Consider the following 24957-nt stretch of genomic DNA (forward strand, 5'->3'; position numbering starts at 1 on the left):
AACCTTAGAAAAATGATTTGAAAAAAGAGGGGGAGAGAGAGGAGGTATTTTTTAAGAGAGTATTTTTTTGAAAAAAAAAATAATTCTCCTTTGAAGCTATTTTTTTTTTAAAAAAAAAAACAAAGAGAGAGCTCCTATTTAAAGTTTTTTTTAAACTCTTTTTTTAATTTTATTCTTAAAAAAAGTTATTTTTTTTAAAACTTCTCACAAAATACTATTTGATATAATTTTTATTTTTAAAAAATAAATAAATTAAAAATAAATTTGATCAAACAGGCCGTTATTATGTCGATTCAATAAGACTTGTGATCCGGCCCAAGTGAGTCAGAAGCCCAATTAATTCAGTCCGAAAATCTAATTTCTTATGCTCCGAACCGAGCTCTTGACCCGATAAATCCGACAAACAAAATCAAGAAGCGCTGCGCCTGTGTCTTGATTGATTGATAAATATAAACATAAATCCCAGCGTGTTGCTACTCTGGTTGGTAGAGCGTGAACCCCACGCTAATATCAAATTTTCCATAAACCCTAATAAGCTAATTCCAAAGAAAGAAGCAAATCACAAATGTCAGGAGTCGGACCAATCTCGCAGGACTGGGAACCCGTGGTGATCCGCAAGAAGGCTCCCAACGCTGCCGCCAAGCGTGACGAAAAAGCCGTCAACGCTGCTAGACGATCCGGCGCCGAGATCGAAACCGTCAAAAAAGGTTTTCTTTTCCTGTTACAAAATAGAAAAATATATATTTGCATGTCTTTGATATTCCCTTGAATATATCTGTTTTTTTATAAGCCTTTCGATATATCTGTCTTTTGTGTTAAATTCTAATATTTTAAAGCAAATTATTATGGAATAGTGAATTTGGATAAGATATTGTACTAAGTTTTATAGTTAATTTTCTGGTAGCCTGTTTGGATAGACTGGAAAGATGAGAAAAAGAAGATACATAACGAGAAACAAATGATAACACTGTAAGTTATAAGATTGAATATTTAAAATTATGAAGAAATGTACCAATAGTTTTGTTGGGATTTTCTTTCCAATCAATTTGTTAAAAGAAAAACGCCATAAGAAATTATGAAGATTTGAGAGTTAGATTACACGAAAACAGACAATTACATTCTCTGCTTCTCCTCTTATTGCTTTACCTGTTATCGATTTGATGCACATCATTTTTCAAATATGCTACCTCATTTATTTCCTTCTTTTCTAATTCTTAGAATTCAAGAGGATTTTGAATTCACCTTAAATCTCTTCTTTCCTAATTTTTTCTGTTCTTTTCCATCAAAATGGGCTTCTAGGATGTTTATTATATTGTTGCCTTGTTTATTGCCTGGTCAGTTGCTCTTTACATCTTTTATATCTTTGCCTTGTTTAGTAATGGTCTTTTAACCGCAGAAACTTTCTAATAGTTACTTAATTATATCTCCCTTTGTTGCAGCTACTGCTGGGACAAATAAAGCTGCCTCTAGCAGCACCACTTTAAACACAAGGAAGTTGGATGATGAGACAGAGAACCTTGCTCGTGAGTTCATTGTGCTTTTTGTACTTCCCAATACTTTATAGTTTAAAATTTACTGAATTCTTGTCATGGCCTTTGGGTCTTGATTTTCTTCTGCAACATTGAGCGCGTATCTGCTAAATTTCCTTCATGATTTTTCTTAATCATGCTGTAGCAAGTTGCAGTTAGTATTTGAAATGTTTGCTTCGTTGTATTACATAGGACAATGTTTTAGACATTTGTTTATAGATGAATAGAAAGATTAAAATCCCCATGAAATTTGATAATGCAAAAGAAAAATAGAATACCATGAGTGATGCCTTCTTACAAGGAAAGAAAATAGGTTTGTTTGTTTTTTTCCCCCATGTCTAGCAAACGGGTGTAATTGTTACAAATATCTTGTGCCCACTTTTAGTTTGATATCGGGGGTTTTTGTTTTCTCTCTCTGTTCCTGTTTCATTGATATTAAAGTAAAAATGATGTATTTTACTTGTTATTCGTCAATGATCTTGCATGTTCTATACTTTGTTGACAATGGGCAAGGCATGTTTTGGTCATGTGAAATCTTTTACATCGTCTTAATCTAATTTAATCAATATTCTCTTTACATGAGACACTTATTTGGTTGTCATCCTTTCATTATTAAATAGACACTGCTATATTTTGCATGTTTCTGCTTTGCTTGTGGCATATTTCTTTTGCTTAAGCAATATATGGGCCATATGGCTTAAAATCCGTACTTCGTTAGCTTGTTTTGCTGATAAAATGTGTTGGAATGATTTTGTCAAATTTTTTGCCCTTTTCACCCTTTCTTTGGGTGCTTGCAGTGTGTAATATTTTTGAGCAAATTACACATAAAACTCATCATTTTTGAGAAATAACTTCTTACATTACATTTTCAAAAGTTTTAGTTTACACCTTGTGGTTTTTTGGGTACTTCACAGGGGTTATACTTTTAGAATTTCTATCAGCATAATGGCAATTGTTAAAATAAAAATAAGTTAGGAAAACATATAGTTAAATTCATTTGGTTGATATATGAAAACTGTTGATGGTTTAAGGTTTGCATTTTAGATGAAAACTGTTGATGTAAGAGGAAAGAGGAAGGGAAATAAGGGTAAATTGCCATTGTACTTTCTGCTATTATTGAATGTCATTTCTGTACTTTTATTTGGTTAAATTCACTCGCTGAACTTCTATTTAGTTCAAATTTGATCACAAAATAGTGAATTGAACCAAATTAAAGTATAGTGATAACATTAAATATTGGTTTAAAGTGTGGTGGCAAATTTGATATTTATCTCAAAAAAGAAAGAAAAAAAGAAAGAAAAAGAACAAAAAGGAAATCCAAATAAGTTGCCCATTATCCACTGGTGCCCATTTGTAACCTTGTTTTGGATGGACCATTCAGTGTGCCTATTTAGTATGCATTTAATTAATGGATGGGTTGAGCGGATAAATGTTAGCACAAGTATGGTTAGGGAAATGGGCATGGACAAAATATTGGCATGGTTGGTGCTGAAGTAACTTTTGAAACTGCTTGGTTAGAAGTGTTAACTTTTTTACTCGTATTTGTGTTTATGCCTACGTGTTGTATGACATTGATTGCAGATGAACGAGTCTCCACCGATCTGAAGAAAAATATAATGCAAGCTCGGATGGATAAGAAGATGACCCAGGCTCAACTTGCTCAAGTGACTCTCTTACCCTCCCTTTCCTCTTTGTTCCCCTCATATATGTGTTTGTTGACCTCCAGTAATTAATAATTTTGTTTATCTTTTTGAACTTGGTAGATGATCAATGAAAAGCCACAAGTTATCCAGGAATATGAATCTGGGAAAGCTATTCCAAATCAACAGATAATTTCCAAGCTGGAGAGGGCTCTCGGGACCAAACTTCGTGGGAAGAAATGAACTTAGCCTTGGTAATAAAAAGTAAATGTGTTGTGTGTGATGTTGCACCCTACTTTATAAACTTATGAGGTGGTTTAGTAATTTTGTGTAGGAACCACTTGATGTTCATGTAAGTCCATTGCTGGAGTGGTATAACGACCTTCGGAACTAACAATGATATTTGCATAATTTGCAAGTGTTGCGTTACATTCCTGCATCCAACTCCACTTGTGAGAGTATGACTAATGACCAGCTTAATGCATAGTATTATAGTCTCACCGCAATAAATTGTTATATATGGACTTTTATTTGCAGATCATAGGTAAGTGATGCAGTTTATAGATTTAAACTGTTGATCAATCTGTTGGGCAAATCCATATTTGAATATTTCGCATGTGGGGAATGACTGCTGGTTTGAGAAAGGTCTATCTTTGATGGGAATTAGCTATTGCCTGTTGCTGAACTATGCATGTTGTGGTAATCGAAAATAACAGCTTAATTTTATTTCATGAGAAAAATTCAACAACTCTAATTCGCTTGATTCAAATCTAAGTTCATTCATGATTGAAACAATTAGATTCGAAATCAAACTAATATAAAGTAAATATTAATTCAAATAAAAGTAATAAATATAAATTAATGCAGACGATTAGTTTATTAGTTTTTAACAATAATAAAAATATAAAATTTTCTTTTTTTTTATTCTTGTACTTCTAACGTTTATATAACATTGTTTTATTATTAGATTCTTGTTGTGATAAAGAAAATGTAAAAAAACAAAATTTTCTTGTTGTAATTAAATGCTTGTTTAGTTCGGTTTTTTTTTTTCAGCTTATTTATTTTTTAAAAGTAAAAGTAGAGTCAAATAGATTTTTGAGAAGATTTCAAAAAAAGTTTTTGTAAGAATAAAATTTTAAAAAAGAGTTTTAAAGCTTTAGAAAGAAGTTTTTTTTTTCTTTTTTTTTTAATACATCAATTTTTTAAGAGAATTTTTTTTGTTCTAAAAATATCTTTATTTATTAAAAATAATCTTAATATTACTCTCTTAAAAAATATCTCCTCTTTTAATCGATCTCTCTCCTCTCTCTCTTTGCAAATTACCTTTCTCTTGCTCAAATCTCGATTTCTCTCTTCTACCTCTTTCTGCAAAGAGAATTAAAAAAAAAAATTGAAGACCCAGTAAATAGGTAATTTTATTCAAAATCATAGCTTATAATAAATTGTTTTGTCAAATGATTTATTTATAAAAAAAAGGTTATAAAAGTAAATTTATTAAACAGTTTGAGTTTAGTTTTAAAAATTATTACTTTTCATAATAATTTTACAATAACTTTTAAGTTAAAAAAAACAGCCAAGTAATTCAGTTTTTACTATTATTTCATTATGAAATATTTTCTTTTTATTTTTCTTTCTTCATTTTTCATCCTTATTAGATAATAAAATAAAATAATTAAAATAGAAATTACTAACTTCAAAAAGAAATTCATATACTAGAAAAATATTTAATGATATAGCTAATTGTAACATTTACTGTTAAACATATCACATTATTCAATCTTAAATAAATATTAGATAGTTATCATACATATTTGGTATTTAAAAAATGTACAAATTTGAAAATAAAAAATTGTACAATTAACACCATGCATTTTCAAATCATATACCATGCATGTTAAATACTCAACTAATTTATACGGCATTTGACCAATGTTTTTTTGTCATGTGTATGTCATACGGAGCTATCAACACCGTTTTCAACACCAATAACAACAACAAAATGGATTTTTTTTATCCAGATTATAAAAATCTTATCCAATAACGACCAATTGCTGGATACCATGTGGACTTTCACAAAATATTTAATATTTTATTAACACGTGTACACATGACACGAAGATCAGTAAATGGGAATTCACATCTTATATCATTCAAGCGATGGATATAAGATAATACCGAAAATAAGCATAAATGATAAAATTAATACAATTATTTAAAAAAACTTAAATGGGTTAATTTTTTTCTCTGATTCAAGTCGTGCTACTGTGTCTCGCGTTTCTATTAAAAGATTATATAAATCCCTTTAATTTGTTCTATTTTTATAGAATTCTCCCTTTAATTTCCTACTAATAGCGGGATGCATGCTGTTGGGAATGGCCTTCAATTAGACATGAATAATATTTATAGTTCATAAGGAAGTAAATTATTAGATAAATAAGACATTATTAGTAAATTGATATGTCATTAATTATTAATATCAAACAAAAGTGTTGACACCTAATACTATTTTTGTTTGTTGTGTTCAATAAATTTATCTTGACTGTAAATTCATGTATTTTTCCTTTGTCCTTTTTGGTAAAATGTTATGAGAATATCTTATAAAAATGAATTTTTTGATCGTTTATTATCTAAATTATCTTATTTTATTTATTGATAAAATGAGAATACGCCATTCATTTTATATATTGTCAAACAATTAAGCATATGTTAAATAAATGCGAAAATTTTTTGTTGCTACGGAATTGTTGAGTACGTAATCTTCATATTAAATTTATGCATTATAATTTTAATTGCTTTATTTATCATTCACTAATGTTTGCTTAGTTTTTTTCTGCAGTTTCACATATTCTTCTTTGTAGACGATTGCAAGAGTTGAGCATTGCTACGCGTATATAACATAGGCCTCTACCTTCGTCGATATCTACAAATGCATATCGACAAATATTAATTTTAATTTTGTTTAAATATTATATGCGATTAATTATTAACATGTATGAAATGCTCCTTAACTTAATACTCAAACCTTCAACAACATTTATTAATGTATTTTATAATAACCATTTTATTTGATTCGGACATAACGCATGGGATTAACTCTAGTCTTTATGAAAATATAACACTTAAATTCACACTCTCTTATTTTCTTTTCTTTAATATTGTCAATTTAGAATAATTGAGTTAAATAATTAAGGTGAGACCATCTTTTATCTTCCTCAACCATTAATTATGATAATAAATTGATCGAATTTAAAGTTTTCTCCTTACCAAAGGAAACTAGAAAGCCTACTTTGTAGAGATCAACATCTTACTTGACAGTTGACACACGCATGGACGAAAGAAGTCGCCCCTGAAACAGGAATTGCAGTACTAAGTAACAGTTAAATTTCGGGGACAAGCAAATCCTCATCCCTGGGAGCCATTATCCACTCTCCGTCTTCAGTTTTGATGAGTCCTTTGTTCTTCTCTACCCACCAAGACCCTGGCACCATCAACTCATCTTTCAGAAACGCGCAAGACTTGTTCACCAAAGCCAAACTCCTCTTCACTTTCAGCTCGAACTCTCCATCTTTTCCGTTCCACCCCGCAACTATATGCAACATAGCCTGCAAATTATGCCAGTCCCCGGTGTTCTTGGAGTCCTTCAAGCTTGGTGATTTCCTTGTGTCAATAATCAGCTCGGTTCCTGTATTGACGTAGCCCAGTAACTCGCCTGGATAGCGAGGGATTACGTCAATGGTGTTCTTCGTGTGCAAAATCTTCAGATTTAGATGCCTTTTCAGCCTCTCATGGAAAGCCTTGTCTCCAACTTGCGGGCAACCGAACACGAAAGCTGTCACCGGAATATCGTGGATACAATTCTCCACCGTATCAAAAGCGCTTAAAACTGCTAAACTAGCCCCCAAACTATGCCCCGTAAAAACTATAGTTGGATTTTCATCTTTATATTGCTCTCTCAACTTCATAATCTTACCCAAAAGTTGCTTCCTTGCGCTTAGTTTTGTGAAGTGTGATTTTGGGTCGTCGGAGGTGTAAAGCGTAAGCCACCCAAACATTACATTAGGGGTCTGCTGGCTTTCATCATTGCTACTTTTACTTTCTTTGTTCTGTTCACTATCTCCAAACTTGTCATTCAACAAGCATTCCGCAGACTCAGGCTTTCCTTTAAAAACGTCAACCCACTCGTAGTCTCTGGTAGTCCCGCGCCACACAACGTAGATCTCACGTCGGCCTAAAGCTTTGCTTCTTTCATCTGATGTGACGGCGATGTAGCCAATCCAGTTGGACTCCCGGTCCCAGGACTCCCGGGAGTGAGAGTGGAGAAGGAAGGCTTCAGGGAGGCTGAGGCGAGCAGTGGCATAAAGAAAATTAGTTATTACATAATCAGAAGCCGAGTCAAGCAGGACCTTTTCGAATAAAGTGGACTTGCCATAGCGGCTGGTGCCGCAGTACTTGGAGTTTTGGTCGTTGTCGAAAGAATCGTAGGTGGCTTGGCAGAGGTCACCACAGCGGAGGAGGAGTTTGCGCAGAGAGAGATTGAGAGGATCGAGAAGAGATTCCCAGTCGTTGCTTCCAATGAGTTCCTCCCAAGATGGTTCTTGGGCTGTGGTTGCCATGGAGGAATCCGTATCAAGGACCAAGATTAAGAGCGTAGTCTAGTGAAGAGAAATTTGGTGCTTCATGGTACGATAAATAGTGGATGGTCATTACAGTCTTGTGATTCCATCCATAAGATTTTTTTTGGCTTAGACGTTGAAAGAAATTGTCTGTTTTGCCTTTATTATTAGAGCATGCGGAGAACGTGATTGCTTATCCAAACTCTCTGATCCACTCTATCTCTACCACAAGTGCACAACTCCCTCTGAAGGCCTGCCAAATGCTTGGATTCTTATATTACTTTGAATTCCGATTTACTTTAAACTTAGTTTGATAATTGTGAAAAATGATTGTTAAAAGTTAAATTCATCATTTCCCAATATTTAGAAGGGAAAAATAATTTCAAATCAATGAAAAACTTAAAGCGAAACACAGGAAACTTGTCTTCCCCTGTTTACACCCGTGATACATTGATGTTCATTTTACTTGTTCAGACCATGTTTGAATTGCCTTTTAACTGTTTTATTCTTGTAAAACTTTCTGTTGGATTTCTGGTTACCAGATCAGTTTCGACACCAATCATATCTATGGATTCAACGGAGGTACATCTCTCTCTATGTGCGTGACTATTTGACTTAGCGGTGCAGTGCAGTTTCAGTTATTGTTTTCTCTCCCGGCCCCTTTTGTTTTCTTTTCTCCCTTCTTCTGGCATCTTTTCCCGTCCTTTTTCTTTCAGCATGGTTAGTTATTGGGCCAACGGAGGAGTCAGATTTCACATTTGGCGGACGAACAAGAGGCGAACCGATGGTGAGCGTTGAGGCAGTGGGATTCGGAAACTAATTTACTATAATAGATTTTGCTTTAGTTCTTTGTTAAAATTAATTGTTGTGTACCTCATCAAATAAAAAAATTATTATAAAAAATAAAATTTTAAAAAATAATAAAAGTATATTATAAAATTTTTTTAACTTTTAATATAAGAATCCCTACTAACCCATTCCCTCGCCACTGAATTGGGCACCAGGCGACTCAAAAAGGTCAGATTTGACTCTAGCAGCAGTGCTGTAGGCTAGCTTGGTCAGGGCATGATTAGCGGCCAACGGTGCCAGTTTAACTCTTCTCGTTCCTAATCGGCGCCACAAGGCATGGTGTAGCAGAGATGGTCTCCGTTAAGGCTTTGTGGCTAAGTTTGGAACGAATTTAAGATTTCTAATGAAGCGTCTTGCAATGTTTCGTTTGCATCCATAGCTGCTGCATCAACTCTGGAAATGCCATCGTATTTCTCTGTCCTCAATTATTAGCATTTTCCTTCTGTGGAGCCCACTGACATATATTGCATATAAGATTTTTTTTATAATTTTTAATTATAATTATACATATTTATTAACTTTTAAAATAGACACTTTATCTAAAAACTATATCTTGTTAAATATATAAATTTTACCATTAATCAATGTCCATATTTTTATTAATTTGATAACATAATAATATTTTTAAAATATTTTTACTTAACATTAATTTCAAAAATTATTAATATATAAATTTTAATTTTTAAATTTTTTTTTCTTATGAAAAAAAAATCTCTCTTACCGTTCATAGGTAGATTATCTTGCAATTGACACCAATCGACATTCTTCAAGTGAGCAGCAATATGGTGTCTCCTTGGTTTAGGGAGCATTCAATGATGCTCCCTTATGGAGCTAAGTGCTCTCCAGGGGAGCATCGATCTGGTGCTCCCTTATGGAGATCAAGTCAGATCTAGCATTTCACGTTTAGAATCAACCGTAGGGTGGTTAGTTAGTATAAGAGAGTGTCAACCGTAAGGTGGTTGACTTGAGAGTAAAAAAAATAAAAAAAATAATACGTTAAATATTTTATATTTAAACATGAACATCATTTACATGTTATCTAAAGAATTGTTTATCTTAAAACTTAATAGACATTATAATTAAAATTCAAAACTGTCGATTTTTTTTTCAACTTTTGGGTGACGGATTTACGTTTAATTTTCATATAAATACTATGAAGTTAAAATGACATAAATTTGTAGTCTGAAAAAGTTCACATAAAATGGAAATTAGTAAGGTCCTCGATGGACACCACAAGAACTAGAGCTACAGATAAACAGAGGGTTTATGATATAAAATTATTAATTTTATGTACATTTTCAAAGTTCAATGAATTAAATATAAAAAAACATAGCACTTTCCAACGTTTAAACTTGTTATTTTTTATTACCTTTTTTTTCTTTAAAAAGAGAAAAAAATTTTAAACTTACCTCATTGAGCGAGAAAATTCATGCAGCTCAAATGCTCTTATATGCTTATTTCATACTTTGACTGTTCTCATGTTTTTGCAGCAATTGCTATCCAATAAATAATCTGCTTAAAAACCATGATTTAAAATTTACAAAAAAAAAAAAAACAAGAGAAACAAACAAACAAAGTAAAAGCTAGAGGGGGAGCAAATTGACCTACAGCAAGACAGTGATCCAAGCAAATAGTCAGGTTTCAGGGATAGGCATGTCCTCATCGGTTGCTGGGGCCATGACCCACTCTCCATCTTCATTCCTCACAAGCCCTTTGTTCTTCTCCACCCACCATGACTCTGGCACCAAGCACTCATCTTTCAGAAACGCACAAGACTTGTTCACCAAAGCCAAACTTCTCTTCACTTTCAGCTCAAACTCTCCTTCCTCTCCATTCCACCCAGCTACTATGTGCAACATAGCCTGTAAATTATGCCAATCGCTGGGATTCTTCGAGTCCTTCAGGCTTGGCGACTTCCTTGTATCAATTACCAGCTCCGTTCCCGTATTAACATACCCCAACAACCGGCTAGGATAGTGGGGAATGAGATCAATTGAGTTCTTTATATGCAATACGCTAACATTTGGATACTTTTTCATCCTCTCATCGAAAGCCTTATTTCCAACCTGTGGGCAACCAAAAACAAAAGCCGCCACGGGAATATCATCGGCCACACCATTCTCAGCCACATCGAAAGCACTTATAACCGATAAGCTAGCTCCCAAGCTATGCCCTGTAAACACTATACTTAGATTTTCATTTTTATATCTCTCTTTCAACTCTTTAATCTTCCCCAAAAGCCGTGTCCTTGCACTTACTTTTGTAAAAGGTGACTTGGGATCGTCAGAAATGTAAATCGTCAGCCAACCAAGCATCACTTTAGGCTTCTTCTCATTATCATCATCGCTATCACTGCTGGTGCTTGTATCATCTTTCTCCTTGTTAGTACTACTAGTGTTTTCGTTGACTCGCAAAAGGGGTTTTGCAGACTCAAGCTTTGCACCAAGAACATTAACCCACTCATAGTCTCTCGTAGTTCCTCGCCACACTACGTAGATCTCGCGACGACCCAGAGCTTCTGTCCTTTCATCGGACGTCGTGGCGATGTAGCCAATCCAGTTTGATTCGCGGTCCCAGGACTCCCGGGACTTGGAGTGGAGCAAGAAGGCTTCAGGGAGACTGACCCGAGCAGTGGCATACAGAAAAGATTCCACTCTGTAATCGGAGGCAGATTCCAGCATAACTTTGTCGAAGAAAGCGGACTTGCCATAGCGGCTGGTGCCGCAGAACTTGGAGTTTTGGTCGTTGTTGAAGGCGTCATACGTGGCCTGGCAGAAGTCTCCACAGCGGAGGATGAGGTTCCGAAGTGAGAGGTTGATAGGATGAAGAAGAGAGTCCCAGTTTTTGTTTCCAAGGAGTTGTTGCCATGATGGTTCTGGTTCTTGAATTGTGGCCATGAGAGCAACTAAGAGATCTCTGGGCTTCGAGTTTTGCTGGCGAGAGGAAAGGTATCGACTTTTTTCGATATGAAAAAGCAAACGCTGATGACAATCTGGCACGGGCCCACCACCAAAAGCTTTGGGTAAATTAATTAATTAGGCAAAGTGGGCAATATCTCGCAAATAATTAACAACCTTCCCTATTTTTTTTTTTAACAAATATTGCTCTTATGTCCCTTCTTTTTTTCGTTAAAGATACTATGTAAGGGGAGGTTTGGTATGGTGTAAGTTGGCTACATTCCCCACAATTTAAATAATTTAGACATGGAAAAGTCTTCTCCGTTGTAAAGTCATCGCAAAGAGTTGAGGAATGTTATTCCCTTCTTTCACGAACGAAAAAATATTTTCCCTAAATTGTCCTCACCTCTACTGCAGACCGTTTCTTTTATTTTTCTCTTCTTCTTCCTCTGGCCGCTCGGAAGCCTAGCTGCAGAGTCGTATTATCAGTCTGCAAAGTCGCATTGTAAGTTCTTAAAGCCTTTTTCATAGGCAAACTCATTTCACCTCAGCTTGATGGAAAAGATGTGTTATATAATGAATGTTGCTGGGTTAGAGAGAGAGCGCAAGTTCTTGTTGTAGATTTTGTAGATGCTCTCAAGGGAGTCTGCCTGGTTGGACACCTTAAGACCTACAATACACAGGACAGATGCTAAACTTCTTGGCTACAGAGGCAGCTGGAGGAAGCACAGAGACTTTTCAAGAGCAAAAAAATAAAAAAAGGAGCTTTGTATATGCTTTCAAACATCATTCTTTCTCAAGGCAATGGAACATAATTGCCTATCTTTCAAAAAACAACTCTTGGCTATCTTTTTTAGTTTTTCTCTCTTTTGGTTTTGGTTAGGCTTGAGAAGCCACATTAAATGAAAAACTTTAATTGAGTTTTAACTGTAGACCATAAATATGTGTTTTCCAGAATAAATATTTAGTTATTCACCTATTTTAATAAATAGTTATTTATTAAAATATAATATTTAATCATTATATTATTATTTTAAAATTAATGTTAAATAGTTAAAAATTTACATTAATTAAAATATGAGTTTATTCAACTTTATATTTCATATACAAAGATAATTTTATACATTTATATTACATTTTCAATAAAATATTTTCAAATCGAATACAAAATATAATCCTCTCAATATCACATTTTCTATAATCATCATATAATATCAAATTTTATAAAATTAATTTTTTAGTAATTATGTTTTCAATAAAAACATTCTTCGCAAAATATCAAGTGTTGCTTAAATGGTACATCGGAGAAAATCTAGAAAAAATAGTAAGAGAATTTAATTAAATAAAAATTCAGATTATCCCACTTTTCTTATTTATAGATTGAATAATAATTCAGATGCCATTTGAATTTTTTTAGTATTTTTATACTATCGAAGCCAAATGAGAAATTATCCCACTTTCTATTTTTATAAATAAACATATCAAAAAAAGGAAGCAAGCAAGAAGGACTTAAATTACCTGAAAAAATTAGGACGTGGACACACGAAGCAAAAGATTTATGAAAGGCTTCAAACTCGTACGCAAGTGACTTGCGAATCGTTTTGAGTTCTGAGTCGTGACTCGCACGAGAAACTCAGCGGAAAACAGATTTGTGCTTTCTCCGTTTGTGTTGCAAACGAAAAATCCTAACGAAAATAAACAAACGAAAAGGAGGCAAAGAGTGAGAGCTAAGGAGAGGAGTATGTAGGAGCTAACAAGCTAAACATTGTACTTACAACATTCGATTCGAGGTAAGTGATTTCCGTTAAATTCTGTTCCAAAATTCCATCTCTTTGGTTGGTCGGGATTCAAATTCCACGAAAACCCATTAATTTCAATCAAAATCCCTTGCTTGGATTTCGAAAACGGAGCTTGAATTGTAACCATTTCGGATTCTGATTTATCTTACGGATTTTTGTTTTGTTAAAGATCGGTGTGTTGAACCATGGCTTTGATTGATGTGACCAAATCTTGCCTCGATTCCATTAGCCAAGTAAGTTCATTCTTTAATGGTCTTAATCGTCCTCTTATTACTGGATTGAGCATCTCCAATTATATCGATTGTGTATTGTCAATTCTTTTTTTTTTTTTTTATGAACAAAATTGTTACTTGTTTAACTACCAGTAGCTTGGTTGAAACTTTACAATGGGTATAACTTTCAGACTTAATTATCTACGTTAACCCAAGTTGATGGTTCTCTATCATGGCTTTTGAATGCAATGTTCACGACTTGGCAACAGAGCGGGAAGTTCTTGTGCTGCTGGATTTTTGTTGGCATTTACCTATCTCATCGATAAAATCCATTTGCTTACTTTGCTATGCAAATCTTTGATATTTAATATCAACGAATGATCTGACAATGAATCTTCTCCTCCCCCTATTTTTCTTATGGTGTTAATATCAAATCCTTTTTTAGGTGTAATACTAAAGATAAATATATCTGGTATAACTGGACAATTGATTGTCTTAATGTGTTCTCAATTAAGTTCTGTTGTGATGATTCTTTTTTTTCCTTGATTAGATATCGCAACATATTGAAGGTGCAATTATTTACCTAGATGCTGGATGCACGGAGAGTTTCCAGCTTATGGGAGCATTTCCTTTGTTGCTGGATCTTGGAGTACGCTCTGTTTGCAGCTTGGAGAATATGTGTTCCCTTGATGCGGTAAGCTAGCTGTGACATATGAAGCCCAAACTTTTCTAAGTGCTTCTTCCACAATCTTGTATCTGCTTTGCAAATAAGTTTAGTGGTTTCCTCCCCTATGCCGTTACAGAAGAAGGCAGAAAATTCCCTGCATTTCATTAACAAGTAAAGAATGTTATAATTTTCAATCAGTCAAATATGGTAAAGCAAAGGTTGTTTTAGAGAATCATATATTTCAGGATGTTAAAATGTGGACAAGAAATTTGTGCCATGTCAAAGACCTCTAAACATAAATGTACCAGATCATTAGCTTTTGATTAATCACTAATGTTTCTCTAGATAATATTTCCAGTCATTAATTAATACATTTTTATAGATATATTTATGATTTTTCTATTGTTTGAGCTGGGCCATGTTGTTCTAAACCTAGGATAAGAGTTCGAAGGTGGCTGAACAGAACAACACACAGCAGCTAGATTCCTATTCATGAGCCACCAAATTGTCAACTCCTGTTTGTTTTGCTAGCAAATGCTTATAAGACTCCCCTTGTATTATATTCATGTTTATACTCATTTGCTACATGACTTGTTCTTCTAGGCAGTTGACTGGAATGCAAGTTTTGACCCTGCAAGGAAAATTGTAATTATGACTTCTCGTTTGTTAAGCGATGCTCACCGTTATGTTTTACGCTGTCTGAGCACACATCGAGGGGTTCATTGTTGTTCAATATTTACATCTATCTCGGAGGTAGTTCTTTCCTTTTGTGCATTACTTTTCAACTGCTAGGTGTTATCAAATTGATGTTTGTAGTCTCTTCTGTTTTCATCTTCTGCAAACATGCAATTGATGGAATACTGTGCCATGCTTTTTATGTATTTTAGATTCTTCAGTTTGCTTTTACTTCAGACACAATGGTTTTCTCTTCATCTCTTCTGTTCATTGGAGTAGAATCTTACTGAACATCCCTATTGTAGGTAGCTCATGCAGTATATCCTGATTCACCTCTTGGACCTGATGCATACCATGAGTATGAAACCTTGCTTCTCCAAGATTATGAGGAGCTTGTTAAGAAATGTGAGACCAAGTCTGGACAGCCAGTTGATAGTAATACACTGGGGAATTTGACTTTTGAAGATGAAGGATGGTCCCGATTCACCTCCACTGAAGATGAGGTTCCTTCCCATGAGGCTAGTCCCACTGGAAAAAATATATATGAGGATAATCCAATAGGGAAAAGAGTAGATTTGGGGCAGAGATTGCTTGTTTCTGTCCATCACTTCCCCATGATATTATGTCCCTTTTCACCTAGAGTATTTGTCTTACCTTCTGAGGGGTCAGTTGCCGAAGCATGCTTATCAGCTGAACATGAGGATTCTCTTAGTGCTGGATTGCCTTCCTTGAGTACTGGATTGCCTTCTGATGGTGATGAGGTTCCTCCAGCTGCAACCCTTACTGCACATTTTCTGTATCATTTGGCTGCCAAGGTAAGTTCTCTGTAGGCTTAAACCCTTTTCTGTTATAGGCTGTATTTTTTTTCCCTCATTTTTTTGACCTGCATTTGTTTTTCTTAAGATGCTTTCGTATTTTCTAAATCGTATGTTAGTGTTGAAAATGCTCAAAGTATGGATACCTGTGAAAGCTGTATGGTGAAACCCATGCGTTCATATTATTTTTATTACCTAGGGCAAATTGATAATTATTTGGTGTGAAACAGATGAAACATTTAAGAAGCACTAATTTCTGAGCATTGATTCTGTTGCTCATGTGTGCTCTTGACAATACTGCTTTGTACTGTTTAACACCAAAGGTTAATATGGATTGATTCAAAACAAGAAAGAAAGTAGAGAAAACTTTTTAGCCAGACATATAGTTTCTTCTTCTTCTTTATCTCCTGCAATTTGTTATGTTACACTGCTGCTTGCCATGCCTCTTTATAGAACCATGACCATGATGTCTTTTGAAAAACATGTAGATGGACTTGAAAATGGAAATATTTTCCCTTGGTGATTTGTCAAAAACTGTTGGGAAGATTTTGACAGACATGTCAAGTCTTTATGATGTAGGACGCCGAAAACGTACGGTAGGGTTATTACTTATAGACCGCACCCTCGATCTTCTTACTCCATGCTGTCATGGGGATTCGCTTGTAGATCGTATGTTTTCAGCTTTGCCCCGTAAGGAAAGAACATCTTCCTCTGCAAGTATCAAAGGATCACAAGCCCAACTTAAACTTGGTCCTTCTAGCCTAGAACGTGTCCCCCTTGAGGTACAGATACCAATTGGGAAAATTTTAACCGAAGAAGATTCCAATATAGATGATTCTCGGCTTTCAGATTGCATTGAAGCTTTTCTGTGTGGGTGGGATTCCTATAACTCTGCTTCTCAAATGGTAGATTTGATTAATTTCAGCAAGAAAACTAGTGATGAAAAGTTGTGTCCTGCTGAGCTACTAAAGGGATCCTTGGTCTCCACTGAAAACTTCCGTGGAACACCATATCTGGAAGCCATACTAGATAGGACAACAAAAGATGGGGCTATCCTGGTGAAGAAGTGGCTTCAGGAAACTCTACGTCGGGAAAATATCACTATTAACGTGAGAACTCGTCCCGGTTTTGCTTCAAAATCAGAGTTACAACCCATGATTAAAGCCTTAGCTAAAAGCCACTCATCTTTAATAAGGAACAGAGGAATTATTCAGTTAGCAACAGCTGCATTGTATGCCCTTGACGAATCATGTAGTGCCAGATGGGATGCATTTATCAGTGCAGAGAAAATATTGAGTGTTAATGCTGGGGATACAAGCCAGAGTCTTGTTGCTCAAATAGGTGATCTTATCAATAAAAGTGCCTTTGCTGGATCAGATGTCAAGAGGAGTGGAAAAATGGAACTCTCACAAGGGCTACTTTCTTTTCAAGATGCTTTGCTCCTCACAATTACTGGTTATATTTTGGCTGGTGAAAATTTCCCAACTTCTGGATCCGGAGGCCCTTTTTCTTGGCAAGAGGAGCATTTTCTTAAAGAAGCTATTGTTGATGCAATTCTCGAAAACCCATCTGTGGCTAGATTGAAGTTTCTTCATGGTATAACACAAGAACTTGAGGCCAATTTAAATAAAACTAAAGCAGATAAAACCAAAGAGACATCAACTGATCAATTAGACATTGATGATTTTGATGATGATCAGTGGGGTAAATGGGGAGATGAAGATGAAGACAAAGATAATAAAGAGCAAGCATATGATGACATGCAGCTTAAGTTGGAGTTGCGTGATAGAGTTGACAACCTTTTCAAGCATCTTCACAAGTTATCTAGTTTAAAGAGCAAGAATGTGCCTTTGAGAGAAGGGCCATTGGCTTTTGAAAGCAATTTGAGTAGCAATCCTTGCACAAATAAAGGATTACTTTATAAGCTTCTAACAAAGATTTTTGGCAAGTATGATGTTCCAGGGTTGGAGTACCATTCCTCTACAGTAGGGCGACTGTTTAAAAGTGGGTTTGGAAGATTTGGCCTTGGACAGGTGACTTTAATTTCCACAAATCTTTCAACTTTCCCATGTTGTAATGTTATAATAGTTCTAATGTTTTTGACTTTTTTTTTTTTGAAAACACTGCAGGCAAAACCAAGTCTTGCTGACCAAAATGCAATTGTGGTATTTGTTGTCGGAGGCGTCAATGGTGTTGAGGTCTGAATTTCTTTGATATTTTAGCGTTTCCTTTTCTTTTGCCTTCTTCTTCCTTCAGAATTCTTTCCATTGCTTAAATTTTTAAAGGCTTCTGAATGTGGTTTTCTTGGTAAAAATCAGTATTCCCATGTTTGTACATCTTGCCTGGCAGGAACAGGACGATTCTCTGCATTTTTTTCATTTTTTTTTCCCGACTCAGATAAAATTGACACCTTCATAATGTTGTGTATTGCTGCAAGGCACGGGAAGCACAAGAGGCATTATCAGAAAGTGGAAGACCTGATATTGAATTAATTCTTGGTGGAACCACACTTCTAACTCCTGATGACATGCTTGATTTGCTATTGGGGCAGTCTAGCTACATTTGACTTGTCGCTGACATTCTATTCCCTTCCCAACCGCAAAGAAGGAATACATGGTTAAATCTTAAAAACTAGAGTTGAATGATGCCAGATATGTATCATGTTGCACAGTTGATTCTGATTTTTTGATTTACCCATAATCAATGGCCCTCCACGTATTTGGAAAAAACAGAATTGACTTTCAAGAACTGCACATATATGTTCATGTTGACAGGCAGCAGCACCCTTCTAATTATTTTAATGGAATCAGTTAATGGTAAGGGCATTAAAATGAAACAGTTGAAAGGTTAGGATAGGGATTAAAATGAAGGTTTGATAAAAGGTTAAGGGCTTACTGCGCATTTTAATCTAAAATTGACATTTCTATTCCCATTTAAGAAAAATTGGCATTGTCCAATGTAGTAGAATTATTTAACGAAAAGATATCATTAGAATATTTTAATGGAATTTGAGATCCAAACGCAATAATTGACAAGTTAGAGGCTGAAATGAAATGAAGTTTTATTTTAAGAAAATTAGTGACATTTGGTTATAAAGAAGAGAAAAAGGTCTTACGATTATAGTAGTTCCATGAAAGTTTCATTTGGCTTATCCAATCACATTTTCATACAGTTTAAAATTAAATAAATAAATAATTATCACATTAAGTAAGACAAAAAATTGTGATAAAAAGTTGAGATGAATAATATTTTTCTATATATTATCATGTTAAAAAAATCACCGAATTTCCTGCAGAAATTGCACTACCAATTTTTTTTGGATTTGATAATAAATATTTTCCATCGAGTTATGTATTCACAAGTTACTGCAGGCATGGAAAGAGCTAAAGAAAAAACATTTTCCATCAAGTCAAAGGGTTAATCGGAAATTGAACGTGGTTAGTCCCTTTTGGCCTAAAACCCCAAAACCCTGCTCCCCTTTTCTGGTTCCTCTCCTACTCTCACTTGCAGTTGAATACACAAAAATGGCAGGCGTGAAGCTCCTCCTGTCTCAAGCTCGCCGCCTTTCCCTCGCCCAATACTCCTCTTCTCCATTCCGCCCTCTGCAAAGATCCTTCTCTTCCTCTTCTTCCTCAAATCCTCCCCATCCCCATGCAGACTCAGAATCCTCTTTCAACAAACACTCCCAGTCAGTCCCCATTCAGCCTGTCTCCTACGCCCCCAAACCCAAAGACCCCACGCCCCCTCAGCCACAGCAACACGAGCAACAACAAACACAACCAGACCAAACCCCTCAACAGCAACCCCCACCCCCAAGGCCAACCCTGGAAGGGCCTCGACCCATCTGGAGCCGGGACGATCTCCGCTATGTCAAAGATGTACCAAACATTTCACCCGTGTCGTATCCTGCACGCGTGGCCCCACTCCCCGAGGATCGCGTCGGGGTGTCTGAAGAAGATGGGGAGGTGAAGACGGAGGAGAGCGAGGAGACGGAGCGAGAGAGTAGAAGAATCGAGGTGGAGAGTCGAATGAGGAGGAGACCTATCAGGATTGCGGCTGAGGAGGAGAAAGTTGGGATTCCCTTTCCTATGTTGATTAAGCCTGAGAAGAAGAACGAGACGCGGCCCGTCCTTGAATTGATGGACGCCATTAGGGAAGTCAAGGTCAGTGTAAATACTTCTTCTTTTTTGAAACAATTTAACTTTTCTGCTTAGGAATTTGACAAAGATTCAATTAAATTTTGCTACTATACTAGTCTGCAAGCTCTTCATTCAATTTCTTGTAACAAATACTCTTTGTCTTTTTATTTTTGGAAGATTTAGTACTGCTGTGCACTCACTGTCCTTGCATAATTATTTGATTTTAAATTTGCTTCACTGCTAAGTTATATCTTGTTTTATATGCTGGCATTGCTAATTACTGCATACTATTTCTAGTAAATCGTTCAGGCTAATGCCAAGGCAAAGTTTGACGAGACTATTGAAGCACATGTACGCTTGGGTATTGACCAAAAGCGATCTGAGTTGGTATGCACCAATTCTTCTGCTTTTTTTTTTTTTTCTAAAAGTTTTACTTCTAAATCTATCTTAATTAAGATGAATATTGTGGAAATGCTTTTGGAGTGTTTCAATATGGTTTTGCTTATATGAATGATTCATGTCTTATAATTTATAATTCTGTGAAATGTGCTTTTTAAAAAAATCTGCCAAATGAGATAGACACCCACTTATTCTCAATCAAGTATTTCTTGGTTCTTGGTACTTATTTTCTGTTAAGGGGTTTATATGAGCTCTAAGAGATCTCGTAGTCAGTGGCATACACATCTTAGCAATTTAGGTCTATTTAGACGGAAACAGACCATTCTCTTTCTCATTATTTCTCCCCTATTTGTTTTTTTATTGTTTTCTTAAACCATAAATGTAGTTGATAATTTCCATTTTGTCATTCCAGAAATGTATATTATAGTTTCTTTAGATTAAGAAAAGTGGGTAGAAGAGAATTGAAGTTCAGAGAAATGAAATATTTTCCTTTGTGGGATGGCTTTTTGAGGACAGTAGTCAAGATGACAATTCTGAGTGACCGAGAAGAGAAATGAACCAATTTCTTGGTTGCGCTAAAGACTAGAGACAGAAATGAAGAGAACAGATATTATGAGTGACAATCTGCTATTGATGCATTTTCATCCCTTTAAAAATAGAGAGATTTGTAGAGAATCAGCAATAGCAATTTTTGTTACTAATATGTCCTCCAAAATCATGAATGAAAGGTTTATAGAGAACCAGCATATGTAATTTCACTCTTTTTTCTCTCCTCACCTCTTTTTCTAAACCCAAATTATTGAAATTTCTGTTCAAATCACTTATCTTCTTCTCTCTTACTATTTTTTCAATCTTAAATAGCTATACATGATGTCAGTGTCTTAAAAAGCAAAGCTCAAACTTGTCTGAAGATGATGCCAGCTAGCTTAGTTGATAAGTTACTTTGATGATGCCGGGTTCTCTAAAGATTGCTAGTGGGCCAGGGCAGGGTGTGGTGAGGGAGTTATGGGAGGGGGAAGGTGCAGCTTGCCCTGCTCTGTTGCTGATGTTTATTCCCACATTCTTTTAAATCAATTGCAATTTTGGTTTCTATATGCCTAATAAGAGGTTTATGTGTTTACACTTATTGCTCTTTCAATTGAAATGCAGATTGTTCGTGGTACAATGGCACTGCCTCATGGTTCTAAGAAGGTATTTTAGACTTTGGCCAGACCATGGGAACAGGTTATGATACCCTGTTTTCTAGCCTGTTGATGTCATTATTATTTGAATTTTCAGGAAGTTAGGGTGGCTTTCTTTGCTGAAGGAGCAGATGCCGATGAAGCTAGAGCTGCTGGAGCTGATATTGTTGGTGGTGCTGAACTTATTGAAGAAATTGCAGGTACTAGACCCCGTCTCATTAAAACTTTTTGCCCTAGATCTACTTAATTCCGGTACTGCCTTGTCTAAATTAATTAATGTTAGTTCACGCCTGTCAGAGTTTAATGTCCCTCTAGGTTTAGCCTCAAATTTGCTTTCTCATTTCCTTTCTTTTCTTTAACTTGTACAGAAGCAAGATGTGTCTTACTTCCTTGGACCTATCTTTTAACTAATCTATGATTGGCTCTGAACCTGAGCTTGTATCCATGCAGGCACTGGCAAGGTTGATTTTGACCGATGTTACTCAACCCATAAATTCATGACCCGTCTTTATAAGGTTCTTGATTTCAGATGTTCTTGTAAATAGTGTCACTAGTTATATATAGCCGTTTGGTTGAAGGCTATGTATTTTTACATCTTGCAGATATCAAAGATTCTGAATCAGCATGGTCTGATGCCAAACCCTAAAGTAAGTTTATTATCTAATATTTATTTTCATATTGCATAGGCCAATATTTGACTTGTAATACCTCATAACTGAATTCTTGTATAGCAAGGTACTGTAACCAAAGATGTTACCAAGGCAATCAAAGAAGCAAAACAGGGTCAAGTAAAATTCAGAATGGACAAAACATCAATTGTGCATGTGGGTCTTGGAAAGGTGACATATCTTAAAAACATAATCTCTCAGTTTAAGTATATGTGTGCTGAAGGCTAGGTCATGGAACTTTGCACTTGTTGTATAGGTGAGCTTGTCAGAGGAGTTTTTGCGTGACAATGTTGGTGCATTTATGAATGCTCTTTTGCAAGCAAAGCCTGCAGGCTTAAAGAAGAGTAAGAGAGCTACACATTATATTATTATATGTTTGCTGATTTTTTCACTCCTAGGCTTGTCACTGTATTTTGCCTGGAGATATTTTCCTTTTATAGTGTAAAATTATTACGCAGTTGCCATTTTCGGACAGATTCTCTGGTTATAAATAATTTTTCCCTAATTCTTTGCAGCTTCCAAGTATGCTGGGTATGTGAACTCCTTCCATATTTGCAGCACGGTAAGTTCATCATCTTTTAATATTACTTTGGAGCAGCTGTGAATTGATTGCTATGTGGCATAGATACCTCTAGCATTTTGAATTGGGTCAATTTTTATAAAGTAGGAAAACTAATAATATTCCACCTGTTATGCTTGGGATTCTTGTCAAGTTTGCCCAAAATTGAGAAATATTTGTACTCTACGAAACATAGCTAACATTATAGTTGTTTGCAATTTTTCAAGTGCATGTTTGAATGTTTTAATCCAACCTTTTTCTAATGTTGACTATAAAGGCACTACGTTGAAAAGGAAAACATAGAATTTTAACACATAGGTTTTAGCTGATGTATACTATTACTATGGCATACTGCATATAATTAGACTGTATAAAGTTGCAAGTGCAAAATGTTTATAATACCAAAATTCTTTGTCCATTGAGTGGATGAGAACTTTAAGATCAGCCCGCTCATGCACAAGTTTTCTTTCTCTGCGTTCTAATGTGATCTAACAAGGAAATAGATGCACTTAATGTCAGAATCCAGGCAGTTGACTCTTGATGTTGCTTATGTCGGTGGTAATTGCCTATATTCCCTTAAATTTGTCAAGATATTAAATTTGTTAATTAAATTGGCAAATATTAAATGCAGCTTTAGCTTGGTATAGGGGTAAACACCGGAGAGAGATCACTAATAAAACATGATGCTGATTCCTTTTTTGATTGTTATTTTCTCCTTGTTGGCCTTTTTGTTTGCTTGGAGTCTCAACATGTTAAGCATTGCCAGAAGGGGTGGTTTTTCTTGTGTTTCTATGGATGTGACTGTATGTATGCTGGAAGGCAACAGCATCCCATTATCTAAAGCAGTCTTTAGAGAGAATCTTTCACTTTGATGATGTGAATGAGATGCACATACAATCATCAAAATTCTAAACCGTGCATTATGATATACTAATGCTCTATGGATCTGTCCCTTTATTTCCCAACTTTACCTTCGCCTTTTAACTATTCCATTTCAAATTTCAATTGTGCAGATGGGTCCAGGTTTTCGTGTTTCCATACAGTCATTGTCCAGAGCAGCAGATCACTATAACAAAGTGTATCTTAATGCCTAAGCGAGTCATTTGTCCAAAGCAGCAGATCACTACAGGGAAGTGTATTTTAATGCCCCTTTGCAATTAAAGTCATTCATTGAAAAGCTTTCACGCCTCCTCAAGATTAAGACGGGTGTGCATCTAACACCAAGATGTTGGTAGAGGACGATGAATGGTCAGAATCTGGCTAGAATGTTTTTTTCTTCTTTCAATATGCTGATAATAAAATCAGCTTTAGATCTTCCTCTTAACGGTGTATCCCAAGTTCAGCGCTTTTTTTATTATTATTTTGTCCTTTTCTTGAGCATGTATTCAGTGGGCCGAAAACGATAACACTCGATGTTTCATCATACTGATTTTTGATTGAGTCAAGCTTCATGATAAAGGTTGTTAACCAGAACATACTGATTTTTGATGAGACAACCTTTATAATAATAAAGGTTGATGAGACAACCTTTGCAAATTATCCATTCAAGTGCCAGTGATGTGAATGAGTTTTCTTGATTATATAATGCATCTATCTATTTATTCATTAGGCTCTCTTCTGAATGTGGAATTCTTGCGTCCCTTTCATTTTCGTCCCCTCTTCCTCCTCACCCTCTCCGGTTGTTAGAACCACCCTCGCTTTTCGCCCTCGGCTATCCGCTCCTCTCTCCTACCCCGGGCCTCTACCCGCACCTCCCCTCCTGCCCGCCGCCCCACCTTTCCTGCCTTCCATGTAATCTCAAAAAAAAAAAAAAAAAAACTAATGTAAAAAGTCTCATTTGGGTCCTTCGCACCACGTGTAAACACCTTATGAATTTACAGTACACTTTGATATAATGATGGATGAGAGATAATGTAAAAGTATCTTTCATGCAATAAATAAAGAGTTGTTCAAATATAAAAAGGTCGGTGAAGATGCTTCGAACGTCGCAGAAGATCAGCTTCAGGTCCAAAAACGCCTGGACAAGATTTGGTAGAACGAAGCGTCAATTTTGGCAGGGGAGAAAACGAGGGCATTGGAGCCTCACCTGCATGGGTTTGGTAAATTACTGAAACGCCCTTCCACATCAGTCACGTCTGAGCGATTTCTCTCCCCGTCCAAAACGAGGGAGTACGGATACGACTGTGTGAAGGTGTGATGGTCCTTTTTAAACATCGGGGAATGGAGCGTTTTTGTCTCTCTTGCACTTTGATCATTATTATTAATTATTTCTTCCTTGCATTTTCTATTTAACATCCTCTATCTTTCATGTTTTC

The 24957-nt window shown here is 35.6% G+C and overlaps 4 protein-coding genes and 1 pseudogene across 8 annotated transcripts; 3 read left to right on the plus strand and 2 right to left on the minus strand.

Annotated features, from left to right (window-relative positions):
* The first annotated feature begins 427 nt into the window (after positions 1-427).
* On the plus strand, positions 428-3705 carry MBF1A (multiprotein bridging factor 1A). Of its 3 annotated transcripts, none has more exons than XM_021418126.1 (5): positions 428-707; positions 1440-1523; positions 3111-3193; positions 3293-3423; positions 3491-3705. In XM_021418126.1, the coding sequence occupies exons 1-4, from the start codon at positions 566-568 to the stop codon at positions 3410-3412; spliced, it is 429 nt and encodes a 142-aa protein (XP_021273801.1). In that variant the 5' UTR covers positions 428-565; the 3' UTR covers positions 3413-3423; positions 3491-3705. The 3 variants fall into 3 exon arrangements, with proteins under 3 accessions (XP_021273801.1, XP_021273802.1, XP_021273800.1); XM_021418127.1 differs by having other exon boundaries at positions 3504-3705; XM_021418125.2 differs by having other exon boundaries at positions 429-707; positions 3293-3705.
* A 2665-nt stretch (positions 3706-6370) lies between these two features.
* LOC110409418 (phospholipase A1-IIdelta pseudogene) lies at positions 6371-8140 on the minus strand (annotated as a pseudogene).
* A 1921-nt stretch (positions 8141-10061) lies between these two features.
* On the minus strand, positions 10062-11905 carry LOC110409172 (phospholipase A1-IIdelta-like). Of its 2 annotated transcripts, none has more exons than XM_021418438.2 (2): positions 10240-11905; positions 10062-10143 (listed from the first exon to the last, which is right to left on the minus strand). In XM_021418438.2, the coding sequence occupies exon 1, from the start codon at positions 11526-11528 to the stop codon at positions 10266-10268; it is 1263 nt and encodes a 420-aa protein (XP_021274113.1). In that variant the 5' UTR covers positions 11529-11905; the 3' UTR covers positions 10062-10143; positions 10240-10265. The 2 variants fall into 2 exon arrangements, with proteins under 2 accessions (XP_021274113.1, XP_021274114.1); XM_021418439.2 differs by having other exon boundaries at positions 10236-11905.
* A 1124-nt stretch (positions 11906-13029) lies between these two features.
* LOC110409692 (vesicle docking protein) lies at positions 13030-18430 on the plus strand. Of its 2 annotated transcripts, XM_021419130.2 has the most exons (8): positions 13030-13318; positions 13497-13560; positions 14090-14233; positions 14810-14959; positions 15187-15696; positions 16185-17729; positions 17826-17894; positions 18134-18430. In XM_021419130.2, exons 2-8 carry the CDS (start codon positions 13513-13515, stop codon positions 18260-18262), a joined length of 2595 nt encoding a protein of 864 aa, XP_021274805.1. In that variant the 5' UTR covers positions 13030-13318; positions 13497-13512; the 3' UTR covers positions 18263-18430. The 2 variants fall into 2 exon arrangements, with proteins under 2 accessions (XP_021274805.1, XP_021274806.1); XM_021419131.2 differs by lacking the exons at positions 13030-13318; positions 13497-13560 and having other exon boundaries at positions 14106-14233; positions 14814-14959.
* Positions 18431-19080: 650 nt separating this feature from the next.
* LOC110410106 (Ribosomal protein L1p/L10e family) lies at positions 19081-24191 on the plus strand. The gene is made up of 10 exons (XM_021419701.2): positions 19081-19859; positions 20145-20222; positions 21384-21425; positions 21513-21615; positions 21866-21930; positions 22018-22062; positions 22147-22254; positions 22340-22427; positions 22599-22645; positions 23656-24191. Exons 1-10 carry the CDS (start codon positions 19221-19223, stop codon positions 23734-23736), a joined length of 1296 nt encoding a protein of 431 aa, XP_021275376.1. The 5' UTR covers positions 19081-19220; the 3' UTR covers positions 23737-24191.
* Positions 24192-24957: the final 766 nt, after the last annotated feature.

The sequence above is a fragment of the Theobroma umbraticum genome, unplaced genomic scaffold (assembly GCF_002168275.2).
Source record: "Theobroma umbraticum cultivar Fairchild unplaced genomic scaffold, ASM216827v3 scaffold_44.0, whole genome shotgun sequence".
Lineage (NCBI taxonomy): Eukaryota > Viridiplantae > Streptophyta > Magnoliopsida > Malvales > Malvaceae > Theobroma > Theobroma umbraticum.